Here is a 23,246-nt window from a genome sequence, read left to right as displayed (position 1 = left end):
AAATGCCCAGTGCCTCCCTTCCTCTAGTCAGTATCTGACATCAGTCCCTTCTTTGGCAATAACTTAATGCAATGACTGATAGGACAGACCATTATAAGGTGCGAATGCCATAGCTACTTGAATAGGAAACACATTTTCACAGTCAAAAGATCATTGCAAAGATCTAACTTCCTTAACATTACAATAAACATTGGGCAAGAAAAATTTCTTATGAGTTTTTATTCTAACATTCACTCTAAATAGATAAAAGCTCTAGCTTTTAATTTGCCTGATTCCTAAGATATTTTTGTGTTATTATTATGCAGAAGAAGGAATTATTTCTTGTTAGCAGGTGGAAATACTGTGTACCTTGTGAAAGGGCTAAACATTCAATTAAAGACATACTTCTTACTTAGCAGGTTAAATTCAAAAGGCCTCCTTTTACCCTTTATCCCACTCTGTCCCTCCCCCAAACACCTCCCCAGAGTGTTCATAGAGGAAGGGGATATTAAAGAGCAATGGCTTCTGTTTGGTTTGAAAAAGAAGGTAAACTTTTATTTAAAGACAGAATTAGGAAAAGAAAGTAATGGTTTGCTTAGAAAGATGACAATTTACATAGGGAAAACAGCACATTTGGCCAGGACAACAAAACAGCCCTCTGAGGCTGTCAGGAAGCCGACCACAAACATGCCAATGAGGAGCTGAATGTGTGTGTGTGTGTGTGTGTGTACATAGTGCGCATGTGCATTTAAAAGAATTCTGTAAGACAGCATAAGACAAATACATGGTCCAAAGCAGCATATTTCCTGTCCTTGGGAATTCAGGAGAACGTTTTTTGTTCAGGTTCCTGGGATTGAAATAATCTCTTTGTAGTGTCCTCAAACATTGTAGAAGGGGGAGAAGGAGCTCTGTGGATGTGGAGAAGGGATAAAGAAATGGAGATAGGACAAGGCATGCAGAATGCACTCCAGATGTTCAAACATGCATGCATTGGAGGAAGAAGTGAGGTTATGATGGCCAAGCTCCTGGGTACAACCTGGTGAGAGTATTTGCCATTGTAATATGTTGCTGTATCTTCAATTAGGAAAGAGGAATAGCCTAAATGCTATTAATTAGTCAAGATCCAACAAGTCAGACTTTGCTAATAATTGTCAAAACAATGCCCCAGATAATAACTCTTTCAAAGTTTAAGTGCGAAGATTTTAAAAGTTCAGGCTGAACAATTTTTGTGTTCATTGAGACATGGAAAAAGCATTAGGTAAGCCATGTGCTGAAGTTCTTTTAGTTTATTATTTAATTGACATTTCTCCACACCAAAGACAAAAGACTTGTAAACTATCTTTTAAATAGCAAAAAAATCTTATGAAGCATCAAAAATATTTTTTACTTCTTCACTCTTGACTTAGATTTCAACATTATTAGGTGAGATATAAAGTATATTTAATGCTTTTGAAACAATCATTCCATTGGATAGCTAAGATTTTTTTAGGTCAACAATTTTTCTTGAAAATGCAATTAGGCAGGTAGGAAATTATAAAAAATACTTGCCATTAGAAAAATTATCTTAATTCTTGTTAACCCCTGACCTCCTCTTCTTAATGGGCAAGTTGAAGAGGCACTCATTCTACCAGGGCTGTTTTTGATTGAAGGTACTGGCCATTTACAATATCCATTTAAAATGTTCAAATAATTTCCAAATATTCATACTACAAAATATTATTGTTTCAAGACTGGAGGTCACATTTAACACATCATATGTGATTTCTTTATTTGTATATTTACAGAGGTGTAAAGCACACAAAATTGTGCAGATAACATACTGAAGTCTAAATTTTAACATATACTCAGTTGCATATGCGGCAACAAGATACAATAAATTCTGACAAATAACAACCAATAATCAGCCAGATTACTAGGTATACATTAGGCAGGAAGCAATTAAGCATTGCCTAATAGAATGTCACTTAAATTATTTTTTTTCTATGAAACATCCATGACATACTGCACCACCCCCCCCATTCTTTTTCCATTACAAACTTCAAACTGACACTTGTGATCACATACCTGGGATATTCGCAAACTCTGGTTTGTCACAAGGCAAAAGGCAACACAGAAACTCAGAGTGACTTAGAATTTGCCAGACTTGCCCTTTGTAAATCAGTCACTGGAGGGTGGTTACTGTGAAAGTATATTTAGACTTTCATGCCATCGACTGAAGGAAGAAGAGCAAAGAGCATTAACTAATAGCTTCATAACATTTGTCATTAAGTTAAATATTGGCTTTTGCTGAAATTAAAGACATGTACATCTGGTAGGGAAAGACCCTAGCATAATTTTTAAAACAACACAACAATAATAAACCTCCTACTTCCACTACCAAATTCGAATATTTTCACAGTCCACTTACCCAATCATTAAACAAAACCAACTGTCCTTTCGAATGACCGTTTTACAGATTCATTATTAATGGAAATAGAAGAAATAATTGAAAAACAAATATAACTACTGTGCACAGATGCGGTGGAAAAACCAGAGACCTGAAATATGGCAAAATCAGTGCTTCATAAACAGTCAATGGATTTTTTTCTAAAAATACTTTTTGCTAATGGCAAAGTTCAACACCTCAGAAAAACTCTGAATTAAGATCTTAGAATAAGTTTCCAAGCTGTACAACATAGTTTCAAATACACTACCCTTGTTGTTTTAAGGCCGCATTGAAGTTTAGCTTAACAGTCGTAAGCCATGTGTTTGAACATCTTTATGAGAGGTGACCGGCAGAGAAACAAATTTTTTTCCTTGTTCACCTTACTACCTATCAAGAGATACCCTTGCTCTCCAAATAGCTCCTTTAAAAATTTCCTTCAAGATAATGACCTTGACAAAAATCCCAGATTTGTTTCACTGAATCATCTGGAAAAATACTTAGGCTTTATAAAGTGACAATATAACACTTTGAATTGGCTAAGAGCGTGCTCTTGTTCATCTATAACTACCCTCTTTAATCTGTATATTAGGGTTTAATAAACAAATATGCAAAGATGCACCCTCTCAGCTGTGGCTCTGCTGCCTGCAGGGTTGAGAGCTGTAGAATAGTGGCATTCTGCATATATAAATTTTCTGAAGCCAGTAAATTCTGTGTGCTGTTAACATAACTGGGGAACTTAAACGCACTGCAGACCCCCTGACAGCTTGAATTGATGGTTTTCCAAGAGAAAGCAAGTACATCTTAGGTGAAGGGCAAGGAAAAAGAGGAGGCTGGGAGCTGAGATTTTTCTAGCATGCCTTTTTGCCTAACGGGGTTATCTTCCAGGGAAGAGCTCAACCCTCAGCAGGGTACACGTTTGTGTGGCACCAGAACAATGAATGAGAGGCCAGTCCTCTTTTCCACTTGTCTGGCATGATCTCCTGGCAAGGATGGGGTAGGTGTTTGCCAGGTGGCTCCCAGACAAGGTCTCTTTAGGGGAATACAACAAGGCTTCAGTCATTGCTTTTCATGAAGTGCTTTGGGATCCTTCAGGAAAGGGGACTGGAGGAATATTATTACGAACTGGCTTCAATTTTCAAACCAAATGGAACCATTTTCTCCAGTGTAATTATTGCTTCGAGCGTTAGTGAATGTTCTTAAAATGGAATGGATCTCATCTTTAAGTACCCACTTCTTAAAATACTCATTCCCTGGAGTGAAAGTTTTTAATTACTCTCTACCAGGTACCCTTACCAATTAAGAGGGTGCGATAGCCTTGTAAATATTGTCCAGCATATACATCCAGGACTTGTATTTTCTAGGTTCTCCTCCCTTACAAATTGACAGCAGGAGTGCAATCAAAGATGTCTAGCAGAACATGTGCTATGTTTGTCTAGCTGAGGAGACAGGCTCTTGCTTCTTCAAGTCCTCAAAGAGAAGATGTATGCTGATGTATGGCTGCGTTCTTGGATCAGATTGTGAGCCCCTTGAGGCCTGGGGATGTGTTTCACCCTTGATTCTTTGGTTCTCTATGGGACTTGGGAGGAAAAGAGATAAAAAACCAAAAATTCCCTATACACTGACATATCTCTATAATTAATGCGAATAAATATAAATCTGTGAATTAAAGAATACATTTTTTTTCTCACTAGAATACCTTAATTCTTAAACTGAGCTCACGAGTGTTACAAAATGGAACATGGGGGTGAGCAACCTGAACTAATGGCTAATTCTTGAGGATATAAAATATCCACTTTTTAAGAAAATATTGCTAGAAAAATACACTTTCAAGTGGATCAAGTAGGCCCAATAAAATCTACTGTGCATTACTCATTCCTCTTTTACTTGTGAAAAAATAAAGATATGACTGTATCCCCAATATAAGTTAGTGGGTTTGAAATTAATACAGTTTGGGTCCAGTAAGCCAGAACTTGCTGACCAAATGAAGGTTCAAAAAGGTGGGTCAGTCTCTGTCTCAGCTGCTTGTTGAATGCCTCCCATCTGATGCACAGTCAAAAACTTCCTCCTGTGTCAGCAGAAAGGTGTGGATCAAAAAGTTGCGTGGCTTCTCAGGTTTTGACAACTCCAGCGTCTCATCTCAGGGACTCATTTCATGTAAACAATGTCTTACTTAAAATAAGAAGAAACTTTAATGTGTGCAATTCTGCCATTACTTTTATTATCTAGGAGTCATAATCTGAAATTTCTCTCAAATTTGCTTTTTAGCTAGTAAACTTAGATAACTTTTACATGAAGTTTTGCATTCCCTAGCAACAAGGAACTCTGAGATATTGAAAATTTGTTAGCTACAGGTTGCACAATGGACTTGAATTGAAATTGGAAGTAAAGGTTTTTAAAAAATATTTTTAGTTGTATATGGACACTTTATTTTTATGTGGTGCTGAGGATCGAACCCAATGCCTCACATATGCTAGGTAAGCACTCTATCACTGAGCTAGTTTTGCACAATAGGTAATTAGCTTATAGATAATCAAGAGTTGACTATATATATTTCAATTCCCAATGGGACAGCCTGCTATAAAGGATGTTGTTCTTGTTTCTGATGTTAACTCTAAGACTATACCAGCTCTGAGACCTTGAGCAATGTACTTAACCTCTCTGGACTTTAATTGCCCTTCCTGATAAATGCAAGGACTTGGACAAATTTTATGGCCCTTCTTGTTTTAACTCTTACTCCTTCTGTCCCCATTCACATGGAAGAAAACTATACTTTAAAATCCTCCCAGGCATGGAAAAGGAACAGTAGTGATTCTGATGAAGATTTTGGAGGGAGTTCATTGAGTGTAAATTCTCTTAAAAAAAATAAAGACTGAATTCTGGGCTTTAGTTTTCTAATGACCATAGGCCATGGGTCAAATATGTGCCTTTCCAGCATGGTAATTATTTATGTTTAAATTAAATGTTTTAAAAATGGAAGGGATCAAAATAACATTGTGAACAGGGGACTTTGTATGAATTCCCATGAGCAGAAATGGAAGGACTGTGAGGACAGGGAAAGGATCATAAAGAGTAATATTTAACTAAAATGCCTATGAAGCAGAAAAGAATCATTTAGAATATCACTTAACTGAAGGGGTCTTGATTCCAAGAGATCAAAGACTCATGCCCTTTATGAATATTCAGTGGAATTTATCTTTGATTTGGGTTGCTTATTTGTGAGAAATTCAGGAAAGAGGCAATGAGTATAGGATTTCCAGGTGTTTTTGAGCACATTCTTGGAATAAACCACTGCCAGGGTCTTCTGAAGAAAGATTTTTTCCTGTGGCCCATGGGCCAGACGATTTTGGGGCAAAATTGACATTGAGTAGATTTGAAAGTGGAAGGCAGCCAATCCTAACCCTGGATACCCAATCCCTTGACCTGTGGGGTGGGCCTAGAGTATGTTCAAGGGGCTGTGAGGAGCCTATCACTGCCTGGCCACATCTGCAGGGAACTTCCTTGTTTAAAAATGACTTCACCACTTCATAATCCTGAGCAAATCCACTGCAATTTTGGGAGACATGACGCTCATGGACTTCTTTTGCTTAGAATTGTAAAGGAAATACATTTTTGCTCATATTTCTCTCCTTTTCCTGGTCTTGTCTACAATTCAGGCTTTCACTTAACTCGGCCATCTCCCTGCAGCCTAGAACAATTTATGGCTCGTTTTCAGATCAGAATGGGAGCTGAGTGAGCAGGAAGGATTGCCTCCTATCCTATTCTATCTTTGCAAGTTAGAGCTGAAAGTGTCCTCTATTTTAGTTTCTGGTGGTCTCCACATAGCACTAAAAGACAAAGAGGTCTGCCAAGGCCTATTTAATCAGATAAGCTGATGATAAACTGGATTTGGTGAGTTCTGAGAACCCTGCACTTTGGCATGGCCTGGCTTAGCTGACAGGGAACTCTGCTAAAGTCCACTTGATACCACGCTCTGAAGTCACAACTCAGGTCTCTTTTCCCTAAACCACTCTAAAGGTTTGGATTCAAGGATAAAACTATGCCAATCTTATTTCCAGCTGTAGAACTCCTCATTAATCACAGATTCATGAAAGAGCCCTAAACCCAGGGGTCAGGTTACAGAGCCAGCTGCAAAACTGAGGGTGTGTCTTCGGGCTGGCCTTCCTCAGCCACAGATGCCACTAACGGGGTGGCATGTTTGAATCACTGCGTCTCAGACTCCATGTTGACATAAAAGCTTCTCCACGCCCTTTCTAGGTTGAACCGGGAATAGCGCTGGCAACTCTGGCCTTGGCTTCTGCTCTGCTCTTAAACAAGAGGTCCTTGAACCTGTAACCTTTGGATTTGTAGCATTCAAAACGTTCAAAAATGGGTGAGGGCAAAGAGGGGCAGCCAGGGTGATGGGCAAGGCAGGGACTAGCAGTGGGATGGTGGACAGCCAGCGCGGGCCTTCCTAAAGCATGCTGCTGAGGATTTCGGACACTGGCGAGGTGGGACCCTCGGGACTCATCTCAGGACGGGCAGGGCTGGACAGGCGGACTCGGCCTCCAGGGGGCGGGCTCAAGCCGGCCCACGGCTGGGCATCCTGGCGTATCAGGGTGCCCGGGTAGGGCTCCACGTAGATGCGGTGGGCAGAAGGCCTCGGGTCCTGAAAGCAGCCCTTGCGCTCCTCCGGCAGGCTGGCTGCGTGGGCCAAGGTCAGGCCCCGGGGCCCGTCGAGGGCAGGTCCAGGCCCCTCGGCCTCCCTAGACTCCTGGGCCAGACCACAGGCTTGGGACAGGTGAGGCGTGTAGACGCCCTCGGAAAGCGACAGCGACTGCGTCTCACTGTGCATGCGCAGCCAGCGGCGGTGGCGGCTGAAGCCTCCGTAGTGCTGGTGCTTGCCTGACTTCCGCTTTCCCAGGAAGCCCAGCGGCGGCCGTGCGCCCGGCGCCATCTTGGAGTGGTTCTTGGGCGCGAGGCCGGTGAGCGACAGGCCGTGGAGGACCTCGACGCATGAGCGGTCAGGGTCGAGGCCTTGCGCCCTGCCCTGGGGGTCCTGTCCTAGTCCCACTGGCGTCTTCATGTCGTGGACCTGTAGGACATCGGGGGCGCTGCCGCTGAGACCGCTAAGGGCTTGTTGGGCGATGTCATGGGAGGAAAGGTAGACCAGGTCCAGGTCTCTGGGGCTCAGGGCGTCGCTGGAGTCGTAGTCGCTGTCCGTGGGGAGGAAGACTTCCGAACAGCCTTCTTCATCAGAGCAGGGCTGGGACTCTGCAAAGCCAAGAACAAATGTTAGGAAAAAAGAGACTCTGAGCCAGGGCTTGCATCATGAGCATAGGATCCTGCATTGGCTCCACGCATCACCTAAATTCTCCTGTTGTCACCCCTTGAAACTTTAATTTTGAACAAGGGCTTCACTTTTTCATTTCGCACAAGGCCCGACAATTTATACAGAAGGCTCTGGTCTTAGCTCAAGGGAAAGAGATGAACTGTCAAATCCAACCCTAATAATGGTGAGGAACACTCCTTCGTATCCTCCTCCACACACATACAGACACACTTTTATTCTCTGGGAATCTACCTGCAGAAGGGATGAAATAAGAAACAAAGCTGGATGTTGCTCATTTATTCATTCCCTATTATTTCTGAGATGAATTTTGTATTTCACATGATGGGGATTTTTAAAGGGGGAAAGAAGAAAAGACACAGGTGACTGAAGATAGGAAATCTGGTTTAAATCCTCATTTCCCTCTACCTACTTGCTCAGTGATCTTAGGAAAGTTGCTTAACCTCTGAGCTTTGGTTTCTTTATCTATAAGTGGTGATGATGACAGTACTTACTTAGGAAGACTACAGAATAAACTGATTATGTTTATGACTTAACATGTTGCCAGTTTTTAAAAAGCAAAAAAAATGTAAGGCCAAAGAAAAACAAACTCAGAGGCAAAAATAAGCCTCAGGGTGCATACTATAATGACCATGAGTGAGCTACAAGTTTAGTTCTATGGATATTTGTTGTTTAATTCAGTAGTTGTTCATATCGTTTTTCTCCAATCAGGTTTTACATTTCTATATAGCAAGAACTGTCTGAAATCCTTTGAATTTCCCAAAGAGCTTAGCCCATTGTAGGTACTTGATGAATACATGTTAATTTTGAAAATGTGCAAGTGGTTTTAAAAAACAAGTAGTCTCTAATCTATAAATATAAGGTAATCTCAGTGAAAATCCCAATAGGATTTTAAAATGGAATTTAATGAATTGATTTTAAAATTATTGTGGAAGAGAAAATTTATGAGAATAGCAAACTTTTTATTTTTAATACAATAGGAAGGAGTCGGCTTTACCAGATATTAAAGCATACAGTAGAGCTTTGGTCATCAAAACTTTGTTGTATTGGTACAGAAATGTAATAGATCTGAAGTACAGAAAAATAGAGTCCAGAGACAGTCATATGACTGTGATAATTTAACATATGGTAAAGATAAAATTTAAAAGTATGGGAACAAAATAAATTATTCAATATGTAGTGTTGGGACAATAGGCTGTCTTTTTAGCAAAATAATTAGAGAAAGTCCTACTTCATAACACATATCAAGATAAATTCCATATGGGTTAAATATAATAAGAAACCCCCAAAATATTAGAAGACAACATGTTTGCAGATTTTGAATGGGAAGATCTTTTAAAGAAAGACAACACCGCAGAGGACAAAAGAAGTGGCAGATAAATTTGATTGCATCAAAGTTTAATGCTTCATAAAAACAAACGGCATCTTCAGCAAAGTAAAAAGGTAAGTGATTGGAAGAAGAATAACAACGTGTAACAAGAATAAAAGTCAGAATATATAAAAATTTGTAAAATTAGAAGACAAGGCAAATGAGAGAAGATAAGAACCAAACACTTGGAAGAATAATTAGTTCAAATGGCCAATAAACATATTATTATGTTTAGCCCAGATAGTAATTAGGTAAATGGATTGAAACAATGAGGCTTTTTTTTTTTTTTTTGCCCATGAAAGTTACAAAAGATTCAAGAGTGAAAATTTCATGTGTTAGTGTTGTGTGAGAAATTAAGGACTCTCATGTAGTGATGAGGAGGATAAATTGGTATAGCTCTTTAGACAGCAGTTTGGCAGAATATATTTAAAATGTGCATATAATTTATCCTAGCAAGTCCTTTTTTGGATATCTGTTTGAGAAATTGTCACCATGTGCACATGGAGGCATTTACAAGTTGTTTACTGCAGCATGATTTATAATAGTGAGAAACGAGACATCATCTTGTGGTTGAGGATGCTATGAAAGGAAGACTTAGAGGCCCAGAAGCACTAAGAAAAGAAAAATAATTTACTTGGAGAGATCTGCAAAGGAATCCATATTCAGAAGACTTCTTGATTAAAAAATGCAACATGTTGTGCTGGGGATGTGGCTCAAGTGGTAACGCACTCGCCTGGCATGCGCTGGGCGCTGGGTTCGATTCTCAGCACCACATAAAATAAAATAAAGATGTGTGTCCACCGAAAACTGAAAAATAAATATTAAAAAGTTCTCTCTCTCTCTCTCTCTCTCTCTCTCTCTCTTTAAAAAAAATGCAACAGATAACTGAAGAAAAAAATCCACAGGATTACCTGGATACAGATAGTCTGTGGTAGAAAATCAGATACAAGTATTTTAAGAATATTATAAAAATCTGGGATAAAGTTTGTTTTGTTAGGGTGTTAATATCAGGGTTTCTTTTACTTTAGAAATTAGAGATACATGAAATGCCATTTTGTCTTGTTTATTTCAGGGTCAGGGTATAAAGTGATTTTATGCTTTCTTTCCTGACCGTAGGAGATGACATGCATATTTACTCATAATTGGCAGAGCAGGATGTCAGTTTCACTCTCTCACATGTGGTTGGTAACCAGTATACTTTTTTAGTTGCAAAATCTTAACTTCATTTGGGACAACTATGCTCTCACATAAAATACGTTTTTTTTTTTTTTTTTAAGTTTCCCTTACAGCTGGGTGTGATCATAAAATTATTTTTGGCCATTGAGATAAAACTGGAAGTATTGTATGAAACTTCCAGAAGGCTGAATAAAAGAATTGGCTTACCTGAGAGACAGGTCATTTTGCTCTTCTTCTTTTGTTAACTTGCCTACAACAAGATGTGTTCAGTCAACCTTGGAAACAAGCTGATGCTTAGATGGGGAAGCTGAAAAATAGTTTGGTCTTTGAAGACCATGGAGTCCACATATATGTAGGCCTTGATCGTCTAGCTTTAGAAGTTTTTTTTTTTTTTCCCAAGCAAGACAAAGTATTTTGCATTTACAACACTCTTATTTGGGTTTTCTGTAAGTTGAATCCAACTAACTGATACAAATATAAATGTTCCTGAATAGAATAACAGAATAATATATCTATGCTATGAAGTATTGTCCAGCAACCTCAAAGAATGAGATCAAACCACATGTTGTTTAATAGCTAAAAGTAAAGGACTTCTCCATTTTTTAGTTCATCTGTTCAAGGTTTCCCTCAAACAACCTCCTTGAGAAGCATCCTCCAGCTGTACCACAAGGGATTTCTCACTTCTCTGTACTTCTGTAACACTCGTTCTTTGACAATTAGCCTGTATAGGCTTGTGTTATTAGTTGTTATTTTTTAATGGAATTTTGGCATTCTGGCTTCATGGTTAGACCATGAGCTCTCTCAGACAGTATTGTTTAAGTCATTTATTCACCAAAAAAGGTTCAGTATTACTTGCCCTTAACTCTAAAAGACGGATTGTACAGATGGTCCACAACTTATGATGATTTGATTTATAATAACTTGACTTTATAATGTTCCCAAAGCAAATGTGCATATAGTAGAGACCTTACTTTAATTTTGATGTCTGATTTCTTTTCCCAGAGTAGTGATGAGAAGTAGGATAGATTCTCTCTTGTGATGTTGGGCGGTGGTAGGGAATTCCATTCAGCTACACAATCACAAATATAAACAACAGATACTTCATGGTGTATGGTGCTACTAAGCTATGATGTTGGGTGAGCTAGGTGTGTTAATGTATAGCTCAGCTGTAGAGTGCTTGCCTAGCATGTGATGCTCTAGGTTCTATCCCCAGCACTTTAAAAAGGAGAAGAAAAAAAGTACCAGGTGTATTAAATGTATTTTTGACTTACTGTATTTTCAAATCAATGATTGATTTATCAGAATGTAAATTCATTTTAAGTTGAGGAGCAGCTATACTTGGTGCTTGAGTAGATATAAAATTTATAAGAAATTAGAATATCTGTCTTAGGGAGTTTACAGTTTTAATGGAAGTATCAGAAAAAATTCATCTGTGAGACTGGCAGAATATTGGTTTTGTACAAGAAGTTTAGCAAATAGGATGTAGGTTTATAGGAAAGGGATGACATTGGGATAAGATTAGTGAAATATTGTATCATCTCATTTAATTTTTTCTTGTTTTCATTCATCTCTATTCTTTGTCTAAAATTATTTCTTCTTTTTCAAAAAGTGATTCAAGGCAGATTTTAAAAATAAATATTCAGATAATGACAAAAGTATTATAAGTGAGAAAGAAAGAGGAAACAGTATAATTTATCCCACTTGACTAGAACATGGGGAACAGGAATGGAATTTTGAAAAAAATGAGGCTGTAAAGAGAGGGAGCAGCAACTGCACTTTTAGAAATTTATCTTGGAAAAATTAAGGCTTATTCTCACAGAGGAACTTTGTAGGTAAATATTCATAGCAGCTTTGTTTCCTGTACATACTTTTCTTGTTCAGGCTATGAGGTTGAGCAAGAGCTTTGGTTGTGTAAAGGAAAGTAGAAGTTTAGGAAAGTCAGTTCATTCCAGTGTGTTCACTGAGCATGTATTTTGTGCTAGACAGAAAAGTTCTCTGCTTTCAAGCAGTTCAGAGAGGGTGGATTAGACAGTAAATAGACAATATAGAAGGTTAATTTTAAAGAATATAAAATTCTATAAAGAAAATCAAACTGAATTTTAACTAGAGAGTGATTTGGGAGGAAGATTCTTTTGACAATGACCAGAAAAGGGAGTCTAGGTCAGAAGGAATCACCTGTGTGAAAGTTTTAGGGAAGAGTTTCCAGACAACTGGAAGAAGAAAGTATCCAGGGCTTAAACTCACTAGTAGGTTTCAAACCATGGTTCCTGGGAAGACGGGAGTAGCAGTAAGCCAGAGGAATTAAACTGCAACCATGATTTGGGTTGGGCAGTAGAAGAAATGTTGACTTTAATTTGTGGCAGGTTAAGCTTGAGATGGCCAAAACATCCAGGAGATAAAATGGGAGGCTGATGAGGCTATAGGATGATGACTGTGGATTTGGAGAAGAACTCACTGGAGAAATGGTTCTACGGTGGTTCAATCTATGACTGAAGATATTTGTGGTGAGGTTGATAAATTCAACAAGGAGCATTGATCAGGTTTTGAACTCTAGTGTTGGCCTTGCATCTTAGTAAGAAAGATGGAAGAATGTGTTGTCCTCAGACAAGTGGTTAGGGAAGAAGACAAAGAGACTTTAAGGTTAAAAGGAAAGAAATGGATAAAGCCTTGGGCTGAATAAATTTGATAATTCTTAAGAAGTTTTTTTAAGGGTAAAAAATGTTTCATACAGTACTTTCCCCCATCCTTAATAGGAAAAATTGGGCACTGCAAATAATAGGATCTCAGAATTGTTGGTTGTTTTTGATGATGGCTGGCATAGATGCCTTAGGAATGATGAAGAAGAGAAGTTTTGAAATTGGACTTCAAATAGGATCCATGCAAAGAATTTGCAGTTGACTTTAGTTGAACTTTTTTTCTCTGTTTATATGGTTAGTGTTTAGTTATCTGTACATACTCATTTGTATCCACAACAGTAATAACAATATCTGATATTTACTTAGTGCTTCCTATGAGTGAGCCATAGTGCTAAGGGCTCTATTGTTTTTTTTTTTTAAAAAAATACTTTTAGTTGTAGATGGACATAATACCTCTAATTAATTAATTAACTTTGTATGTGGTGCTGAGGATCGAACCCAGTGCCTCACACGTACTAGGCAAGTGCTCTACCACTGAGCCACAACTCCAGTCCTCTCAATGCTTTATTTAAGGCTTACAACTTTCATTCTGCAGGCAAGCATAGTGAAACTTAGGCTCATTAAATATTACAACTCATATAGCTGATAAGTAGCAGAATAGGCACCCAATACAGTTTTGTCTCACTCCAAAAACTTGCTTGACTATCATACACCTTAGCATTTCCATGGGCTTTCATGGAAGCTTCCTGAGGACAGGTACTTGATTTATCTAATTCACTTTTGCAGGATTATGTTAGTTAAGCTCCCAGTAAGTATTCTTTGCTGTTGCTTGAGAAACATTTTAGTTTAGGTCTTACATTACTTTCCTGTGGCTGCTGTAACATGTACAATACTGGGTGGCTTAAAACAACAAAAGTTTATTCTTTCATGGCTCTGGAAGCCTGAGTTCAAAAATCAAGGTATCAGCAGGGCCACATTCCCTGTAGAAGTTCCAGGGGGTTAATATTTTTTTGCTTCTCCCAGCTTCTGGTTGTTGTTGCATCTTGTGGATACATCACTTCTATCTGTTTCTGTCTTCCTCTGGGCTTGCTTCTGTGCCTGTGGCTCCTCTTCTGTTTCTTGAAGGACACTTGTCTGGATTTAGGGCCCACCCAGAAAATCCAGGATGATTTCATCTCAAGGTGATTAATATTTGCAAAGATCCCTTTTCCAAGTAAAGTCACACTGGCACGTTACAAGGGTTAGTACATGAACATACCTTTGGACAGTGAGGAGGATGCTATCATTCTTTTCACTGGACGACTGATAGTAAAAGTTCTTAAAACTAGAAGCAACCACTGAGGAGTTTGTGACACTTTCTTACTCTTTCCAGTTCATTGGTCAAGTACTTTGCAAAAATAGTTTGTACTTTTATCTCTCATTATACAAATAGCAAACATTTATTGTTTAGAGAGGACTAAGGGGTATAAAAGATGTGCTTCAAAGGAGCAGACATTCATGTTTTAAGACCTGGTCTCTCTAGAAGGCCCTGTATTGATTTCCTCAGATGAATTGGAAGTTGCTTAGTTCTCTTGCCTCTTATCAAGTTTTACTTTTATCTGTTATTGCACTTACAATTTTATTATCATTATTACAAATATCCATTTTCATATTAGTCTCCTTCATTGAACTACAAACTCTAGAGACCACATACTGTACACTATGTCTTTTTCATATCTCTGCTTAGTAAATGTTGGATAAGTCAGTGAATGAAGGAATGGCTAAGGAATGAGTCAAGCAAAGAGATTTGTGGAATCTCCCGTATTTCCCAGATTATCTAATCTGAACATGGGCATATGAGCACCTCTCCATTAGGCTCCATCTTAATCATCCTTCTATTATTAGCCTCTTATGCTATAAAGCACCTTGAGTTGAAGTGGAACTTAAACAGACACTGAAATATGGGAACATAAAAGAGTAGTAAGATTTGATTGTCCCTTGAAAACAATGCTGAAAGCATTTTGAAAAGCTTTAATTTACTTAATCTGTAATAGATACTCCTTAAAACAGTTACCCAGATAATTTTGCTTTATCTTTGGTGATATTTGACTCAAGAGTTAGCTCAGGTAGAGCAGAAAGAACAATTGTCTTAAAATTAGACAAACCTAGGCTGAAGTCCTATCAGGCTCCTATCTGTGTCTATGATTTTGGGTAAATTACAACTTTTCTGAACCTTTTTTTGTCTATAACATGTAGATAGTTAATATTGCTTATCTTCCATAGGTGCTATGAGGATTATATTAGTTTGCTAAGATACATTTAAATGCCTTACAAACCAAATGCATATCATTATCAAGATCCCTTCACCTGTAATAGAAAATATTTAGAAAACAAATGAAGATCATTAAAATATAGATCAGTAAACAGATATATTTCAAGATTTTGCTGTGAGAATACTGTTAATAATAAAGGAGTACAATAATTTCTTGTATGGCATCTTCTGTTGATAAGCTATTCCAGAATGAATTAGTAAATGATACAACTTATTTACTATAGTTTCTAGGAGCATTAGAGATAATAGGTGAAACAAGGCCCAGTTATAAATGTAATAATCCAGGATGGGGGTGCAAAAGGGCTTAGGTATGGAGTGGTAAATATCATCTTGTTCACAGAACCATAGGTAGGAAATACTGCTCTAATAGGAATCTAAATATTTGACTTGCATGGTAGTTGTATAATTATTAGAAGACTTAGTGGAATCTATTGCTTAGAGTGGGATAGCCCTCCCAGAACAAGCTGGGAAAATCTCCAGGATGCCAGCCAGGGCACTGAGGAGAGTTTCCAAGGACTTAGGCCACTACTACTCCCTCCCTTCCTGGAATAGAATGCAAAGTGCAGCTTCCATCTCCAGATCCAGGCCATATGCTCCATTAAACATTGTAGGCACCTTGCCTGGTTGTTATTTTAATAAACCTGGTTGTGCTCCTCAACTTCCCTTAGAGGGCTCACTGGGCAGGCCAGTACTAGTAGAATCTTGAGTTTCCCCTCTGGTTGACCTGGGAGCCTCTTGAAAGTTCTGCCCATAGTATTAGTGCTGGCTTAGGAAGCTTGGCTTTCATGGTATTGTAATGGTGTTGCAATTCCTGGTCTCTGTGGATCAGGCCAACAACAGCAGAGTAGAGTTGATGTGGATTTTGAGGGCGTTATGGGGAGATGACATTTCAGGAAGGAATAATTGATTTAAAACTGTTGCTTTTTTTTTCAAGGCAGGGGGTATGGCAGGATAGAAAGAAATAATAAGTCATATCTGGCCTAAAATCTATCTTCACATTTTTAATGTGTCACTATCCAAATATATGTACATATATATATATATATATATGTAACAAAATATATATATGTATAAACATATATGTGTATGTGTGTAGTGCTTCATTAAATCTATTTCCACTATGAGTAGAATTTAAATAATTTAAATAAAGAAATTTAGGCTCGGATGTAGCTGGGTAGTAGGGCACTTGCCCTAGGTTCCATCCCAGCATTGCAAAAAATAAGCACAATCCCCACGACAACAATCACAAAAACTAACTAAATAAAAATAAATAACTTTTTTGTATTTCTCATCAGGCCTTAGGTGGAACCTCAGAGATTTGTTCACCTTCTAACAAGAGAAATAATATCTTTAAATTGAGTTTTTGAACTCTTTGGTTTATATCACAGTGTTCTTAACATCACGAGGGAAAAGGTTACCAGGAACATTTACATTTGGAAGATCAGGATAATCTTCAAATACATGTGAAGAAAATAACACCCCCTCCCCTTTATTGCCTCACTCATGTGTCACCAGGAGAAACATCAGTATCGGAAAAAAAGATTGCTGCTGCCTGTGACCACTATACCCACAGAAAAGGAGTGGGAGAGAAAATACCCATGTGATGGACCAAATCATTCCACCCCCTGCCTTGAGCTGCCTTTTCTAGGAGCCAACTTTCCCCCTTGGGTCCTTGGGAGATGCTTAATTTTAATTGACTCAGAAGAGTTCTACTTTGTGTTTTAAAAACCACACAGAAATGGGAAGTAAGTTAAAAGAGTTCCACTCCCTGCCTTCCCATCCCCAACAAATTTTTCACAAACAAATCAAAGGTACATGATTTTAACAACCTTAGAATCTTGGGCTGGCACCATAGGCTCTGTAGGTCACACAGGTTCCTTAGAAGTTAGGTGAACCCTATCTTCACAGAATGGAATTATGCTGCAAACCTAGCGCCATTGAGTAACCCATTGGGGATATTCCTCTAAAGTGGATATTTTCCTCTTTTGTAAATAGTCTCCAAACAATTTGAAATGGTCACACTTGTGGAGAGAACAGAGTATGGTGTGGTAGATGCCATTGTTCTGAAAGGCTTCTGCTTTTCAAGGGGATAAGATTCTTTCTCCTTGCTTTCAACAGTGCTTCCCTGTCACTGGGTTCCATTTGTCATTTGCTGCCCTCCACGTCTTTGTGTTTCATAGCCCATGGAATCTTGGCTTCAGAGAAATAAATGGACCCAAGAGAAAGTTGTATTTTAGGAAACAGAATGATGATCACTCACATTTTAAGTTAATAATAAAATCCAAATGTAATTGGCCAGATCCTCCCAGCAGGGAGTGTGTGTAATCCATCCTCAGGCCAATGTGAGGGTTTGGCATTTCTATGGCATGGAGGAGGCCACCCTCATACAGCCAAGGAGGAACCCACTTGGGACTGTGTGGCCAAGAGAAGATTAAACACTGGGAAAGTTCTATGAACAGAGAGGGCTGATGAGCTGTGAAGGTGGAAATAGAATTAAAGGGTTGTTTCTAGAATTTTATGAACTGTGGAAGATGATAGGGCATTCTTTCCTGCCTTAAAAATGCCTCTCAATCCTTTACTCTTCTTGCTACTGCCTTCCCTCCCTTTTCCTTTTCACAGCCAAGATTATAATAGAATGTGTCTTACTGATCCACTTCTTCACCTCCCATTTACTCTCTGATCTACTTCTGCTCAGCTTTTTTTTCCCCTCACAAACTGCTCTCATTAAGATTACCAATGACTTCTTGTTGAAAAAAGCAAAACAACAGAAGATTTACAGTTGTTTTGTTTAACCTCTCACTATCCTTTGACATGCTTTAATTTCTGTGACAATACTCTCTTGTTTTTGTATCTTCTTTCTCTGTTTGTTCCCTTTTAGACTAAGAAGTCTTGCTGCTTCATTCCATAGGGAATCCTTCCATCATCCTCTCTTCTTATTTTACCTATTGCAAGCATTTTCATAGCTTCAAACATAATCCACATGTCAACAATTTCTTAAATCTGTATAAGCAGCTTAGTTTTCTTTCCTTAGCTCCAGACCGTACTCATCTTTTTTTCCTCTGGAATATTCCAAAGCTAATACAAGTTCAGCATGCCCAACCACCAAGCTTGTTTCTCCTTCTTTCTTTTCTTTTCTTTCCTTCCTTCCTTCCTTCCTTCCTTCCTTCCTTCCTTCCTTCCTTCCTTCCTTCCTTCCTTCCTTCCTCCCTCCCTCCCTCCCTCCCTCCCTCCCTCCCTCCCTTCCTTTCTTTTTTCTTTTCTTTTCTTTTCTTTTTGGTAAATAACATCATGATATCCCCAAATACCTAAGCCAGAAAACTTTTTATATCCTTCGTTAATAGCTTCCTAATTGGTCTCCCTCCTCTCAGTAGTTCTCCTCTATGGTCTCTTCATACAATAGTAAGTTTGAAAGTGGAACTATAATTGAAGATCAAATAAATTCTTGCTTAAAAATTTCCAGTGGCTTTCTGTCACAAGTAGGAAACATCCAAACTTCTTGGTACTGCCTACAGAATCCTGCCTATTCCAGCCCCCTGCCCCTCATCTTGTACCACTTACACCTTTGTGCATTATACTCCAAGCACTTCGACCTTCTTTCCATTCCTCACCCACCTAAGGCCTTTTGTTCTTTTGTTGCTTATAATACTCCATCTTCAGATTTTTGCATTACTGCCTTATCCTGTGGTTGGTTCAAATATCATACCTTCTCAGATAGATTTCTGTTGATCATCCTAGTGAAGTCAACATCTTCCTGCCTACTCACAATTCAATTGCTATTTTGTATTATACACTGGAATTTTCACTATCGATATTATCTTTTTTGTTTATGTTTTCATTGTTTCTCATTCTTTCTAGATATAATTTTATAGGAAGAAAGACTTTACTTTTTCATTATATCCCATTTCTTTGAAGAGTGCCTGGCACATACTGGGTGTTCAAAAAATATTTTTAAATGAAAAATAAAAAGAATGAACAATGTCTTTAGGTCCTGAATTTCAGTGAGACAGTGTACACAGTTATAATCTGCTTGCTCTGCCTATAGTGTTCTCCATTTTCTTCTTTTTCTGCTCATCTTTGGCTTATTCTTAGTACTAGATTCTGTCACTTCTTCCAAGAAACTCACATGTCATGAGTTTAAAGGTTAATGCCTCCAATAGACTCTATAACCCATGCAATTTTTGGTTAATATATTTGTATCTCCTATTAGACTAGTTTCTGGCAGAGAAGATATTTGGTTTGTATCCCCAAACTAGTAGAGGCTCATAAAAATATACTCTATTTCTTTTGTTGAATTAGTTGATAAGTCACAGACTCCTTTGGTAATATAAATTAGCTGTCTCCCAATATTCCTTAATTTGCCAAGTTTTGCCAAGTTTTGATTTTTAGACATTGAGACTTTTAAATCATAAGAGCACATACAGACTTAACTTATAGACTTAGCTAATGTCCTTACTAAATTTTTCTATAAGAATAACAACATTAAATATGATGTCTGTAATAATTGTGTATTATATCCCACACATTGCTGATATAGATTGTCTTATTCACAAATAACCCTTCAAGGTGTATATATTATTATTCACCTTTTACATAATGGAAATGAGGCTCACATGTGGTAATCTGTTCAAGCACATATAGCAAAACAAAGCTGAGATTTGAATCCAGATCTCTGATTTCTAGGCCCAAGCTCTTTCTGCTACACCATGCTGCCCCCTATGGGACAAGTCTACAAACTGGAACTGTTTGTTAAAAAATAACTATGAAGATTATAAAATCGGAGCTCTTTTAAGCTGTAAAATTGAGAAAGCTGCTTTGAGTGGCCATTACTTTAATAGACTAGACAAATAACACTAGTCCCAACATGTTCTAGGAAAGAGAATTATACGGTACTACATAACCTATGCTTAGTATGCTTTTTCTCTGCTTATGAGCATAAAGGATTTGGGTATACATTTGTTAACCTACTGATGTTTTTGCTGATAGTATTTTGTTCTCTAACCTCAGACTTCCCAAGGGAGGAGGTGCCTTGCTTGACATATCCTTCAGCTTTTCTGTTAAGTTCATCATATTCATGAGAGGCATACTACTTATTTGGCTTTGGTTATGAGATACTAGTTTATCTAAGATTTCTCCCTTTCCTATCTTCACTTCATAACATTGGTGCCATATGGATGGGAAGTTTGTCTTCATCTCTTCCTTTGGCTTCCTGCCTCAGTCTTGTCAGTTCTTCTTTATCATAGGCTGTCTATTCTTCCCTACCGTGATTTGATTAGATTCTCTTGGCTGACATGGCCATTACCTGGCACCATAGCCATTCTCATTTGGTACTTCTGAATCTTTACCCTTACTCTGTGTTCTTTCCAGGAAGTGTGGTCGAGAACCGAACTGACTCTTCACTTTTCCTAAATGGAGTTGATTTTGGGTTATTGACCTAGTTTCTGGCCTTTCCACTATTCTGTTTTTTTTTCTTTTATGTGTTCAAACTATTACCACTGAGCAGTGTTTCTTGCAACTTGCTTGAACCAGTGCCTCAGCCCAAAGAAAATCATTGGTGGAAAGAGGACCAAGAATCTGGTGACTGAACCAAGGAACTTTAGAACTTTATTGCTTACCACTCACTGCCTTTCTTCTGTGCATCTCTGGGGATGGGGATGGTGATGGAAGACAGTCAATATGTGATGATGTAGAATTGATCTTCTTTAGATCCTGCTCATCTGAGGGGTATATCAGCTTAGTGATGGGAAAGCCAGAAACTGGTTGTTTGTATCTTGCATATTGTAGAGCATCCATGATCCATCTCATTTCACGCCAACTTTCATCTATTTGCTTTGGAATAAAATGGTAAGAGACATTAAGTTATCAAGTAGCTTTTTAAAAGGAATAAGTTTTCCTAAGAACCAAAAATGATCTGTTTTCCACAGTATTGGTTTTTGAATAAGAGTAAAATATTTCAAAATGTGTTTGCTAAGCCAGAAAATACCTCTTCTTTGTAGTCTCTTGTTTTTTTGCATATTTTACCTGAAAAGCTATATCTTTTAGTGGAAACAGAAGACCCAGATGATATTTAGCTCTGTAATAGCCTTTAGCAAGTATTTGACCATTTTGAGCCTAAGTTGCCTTATTTAAAAAATATGGATAAAATATCTTCCCTTTTATACTAGATAGGGCTGTGATAAATGACTAAAATGATGAATTTGAAAGTGCTTTGTGATATTGCAGAGGACATTATACACACTTATAAAGTGCTATTAATTCTTAGTATTTAATGAAATATTTGTCATTGGGATATTGTGGGGGATTCGATACAGTCAGATGTAAATATTAGAATACTTGGGCCTATGTTAAGACAAAAGAAGCAACTTTATATATTAAACTTATTGTTTTCTTGCTTCCAAAGTATAAAACATCTTACGTAGCTTATTCTTAAGTAATCTAAACATTCTCGGATTTATTTTTTTCAGGGTAGCACATTTTAAATTGTTACGTTTTGCTTTCTGGATTACCAAAGTGACTTTAATGACATTTTCATTATAAAGTATAACAGTAGTTTCTCTAAAATCTGTTTGTGTAAAAGTCACTCAAATTTCTGTGCCTGTTTCTATAGGTGATAGATATTTTACCAGGTCTTGGTAGAGGGTGACTGTGAGCTTTCTGGGTATTCTATCTCCAAGGAGAGGCAGTTAGTTACACAGTGCTTCATAGGGCCCTGGTTAGCTTTGCATCTGGTTTCACTAGGTGCCTAGAGCAAGGCATTAGCTTCTTCAAGCCCATTTACTCAACCACAAAAATGGACTAAATGATGTTTAAAGTCACTTCAACTTTATGATTTATTTTTGAAGAATATTTAGAAAGTTGATGTAATTCTACTTCCAGGTAGAAGATGTTCATTGCATGAACAATTCAAGATCAAGGCCCTTTTGATTATAGTGGCTTTAAAGATAAGGTACTGCCCAGTGTTATATTTTATTTTCAAAATTTCTTCTTGTGTCTTTAACTGTGCTTATCTGTATTTAAGCCTGCCTTTTAAAGAATATTCACAAACCTGGTATTCCCAACACAGAGTTGAATCTGAAATGGTGACATGCAGTGGGCCATGATCAGAGTAACAGGCAGACTAGAATGAACCAGTGAATGGCATTGTGTGTGTAGTCGATAGTCATTTCCCTTGCTATCTAGTTCTGTTTTGGAGTAATAGGACCTGGCAGAGCATAATACTGAGCTCCAGGGTTTGTTAGCTTGGTGATTTGGGCAGGAAGGCTCACAGGGAAGCACCAAGCCATTTTGAAGGGAGAAATATGAAATTCAAAGGATAAAGCAAAGTGGGAATCCCAAATGAGACTTTTCCTGATGAAATTATTGCTGTCTCGGCTGACTTTTATTGGCCCTACCTCATGTAGCATACTCTTTGTCTCAAAGTTACTTTAAAAAAAATTTATCAAAGTTATTTTAAGGCACATTATTGTGAACTGCTTTTAGAGTGCTTGTCAAGGACAGGAACTATACTTCTCTATCTTCTCTTTAGCTGTGTAGAGTAGTTATTCAAAAAATGATTGCTCAGTGAAAGAATGAATGAATGAATGAATGGAATGGTTGCATAATTCTTTAAATCTTTACCCTCAAAGGATTATTATAAGGATAAAGTAAGATAATGTAGAAGAATGCACTTTTGTCAAAATGACAATCATGGTTATTGTAGTGGGCTGAAGGCAGACCTCTAAAAGATGTCCAATTCTCATACTCAAACCTGTGAATATTACTTTATATGGTAAAAAAGTAAATATCACCTTATATGGCAAAAGATGTGTTTAAGGATTTTGAGAGGAGGAATTTAGCTTGGATTATCTGGATGTGCCCTAATTCCAATGACAAATGTTAACATAAGGACATTCTTGTAAGAGTAAGACAGAGGAAGATTTGGCAGACATAGGAAAAAGGGGCCATGTGACCACAGAAGCACAGGTCAGAGTGATGTGGCTTCAAGTTAAGGAATGCCAACAGCCACTGGAAGCTGGGAGAGGTAGCAA

The 23,246-nt window shown here is 38.0% G+C and overlaps 1 protein-coding gene across 1 annotated transcript in view; it reads right to left on the bottom strand.

Annotated features, from left to right (window-relative positions):
* Positions 1 to 1,250: 1,250 nt before the first annotated feature.
* The window catches only part of Ankfn1 (ankyrin repeat and fibronectin type III domain containing 1), a 383,862-nt gene continuing 361,866 nt past the window's right edge, over positions 1,251 to 23,246 (bottom strand). The window contains exons 19-20 of the mRNA XM_040269006.2: positions 20,835 to 21,048; positions 1,251 to 7,654 (exon numbers count right to left, since the gene is read on the bottom strand). Of these exons, the coding sequence (XP_040124940.2) occupies positions 6,855 to 7,654; positions 20,835 to 21,048 (1,014 nt within the window). The 3' untranslated portion in view covers positions 1,251 to 6,854. The remainder of the gene's footprint in view (positions 7,655 to 20,834; positions 21,049 to 23,246) is intronic.

The sequence above is a fragment of the Ictidomys tridecemlineatus genome, chromosome 3 (assembly GCF_052094955.1).
Source record: "Ictidomys tridecemlineatus isolate mIctTri1 chromosome 3, mIctTri1.hap1, whole genome shotgun sequence".
Taxonomy (NCBI): Eukaryota; Metazoa; Chordata; class Mammalia; order Rodentia; family Sciuridae; genus Ictidomys; species Ictidomys tridecemlineatus.
This window is presented reverse-complemented; position numbering and strand designations above follow the sequence as displayed.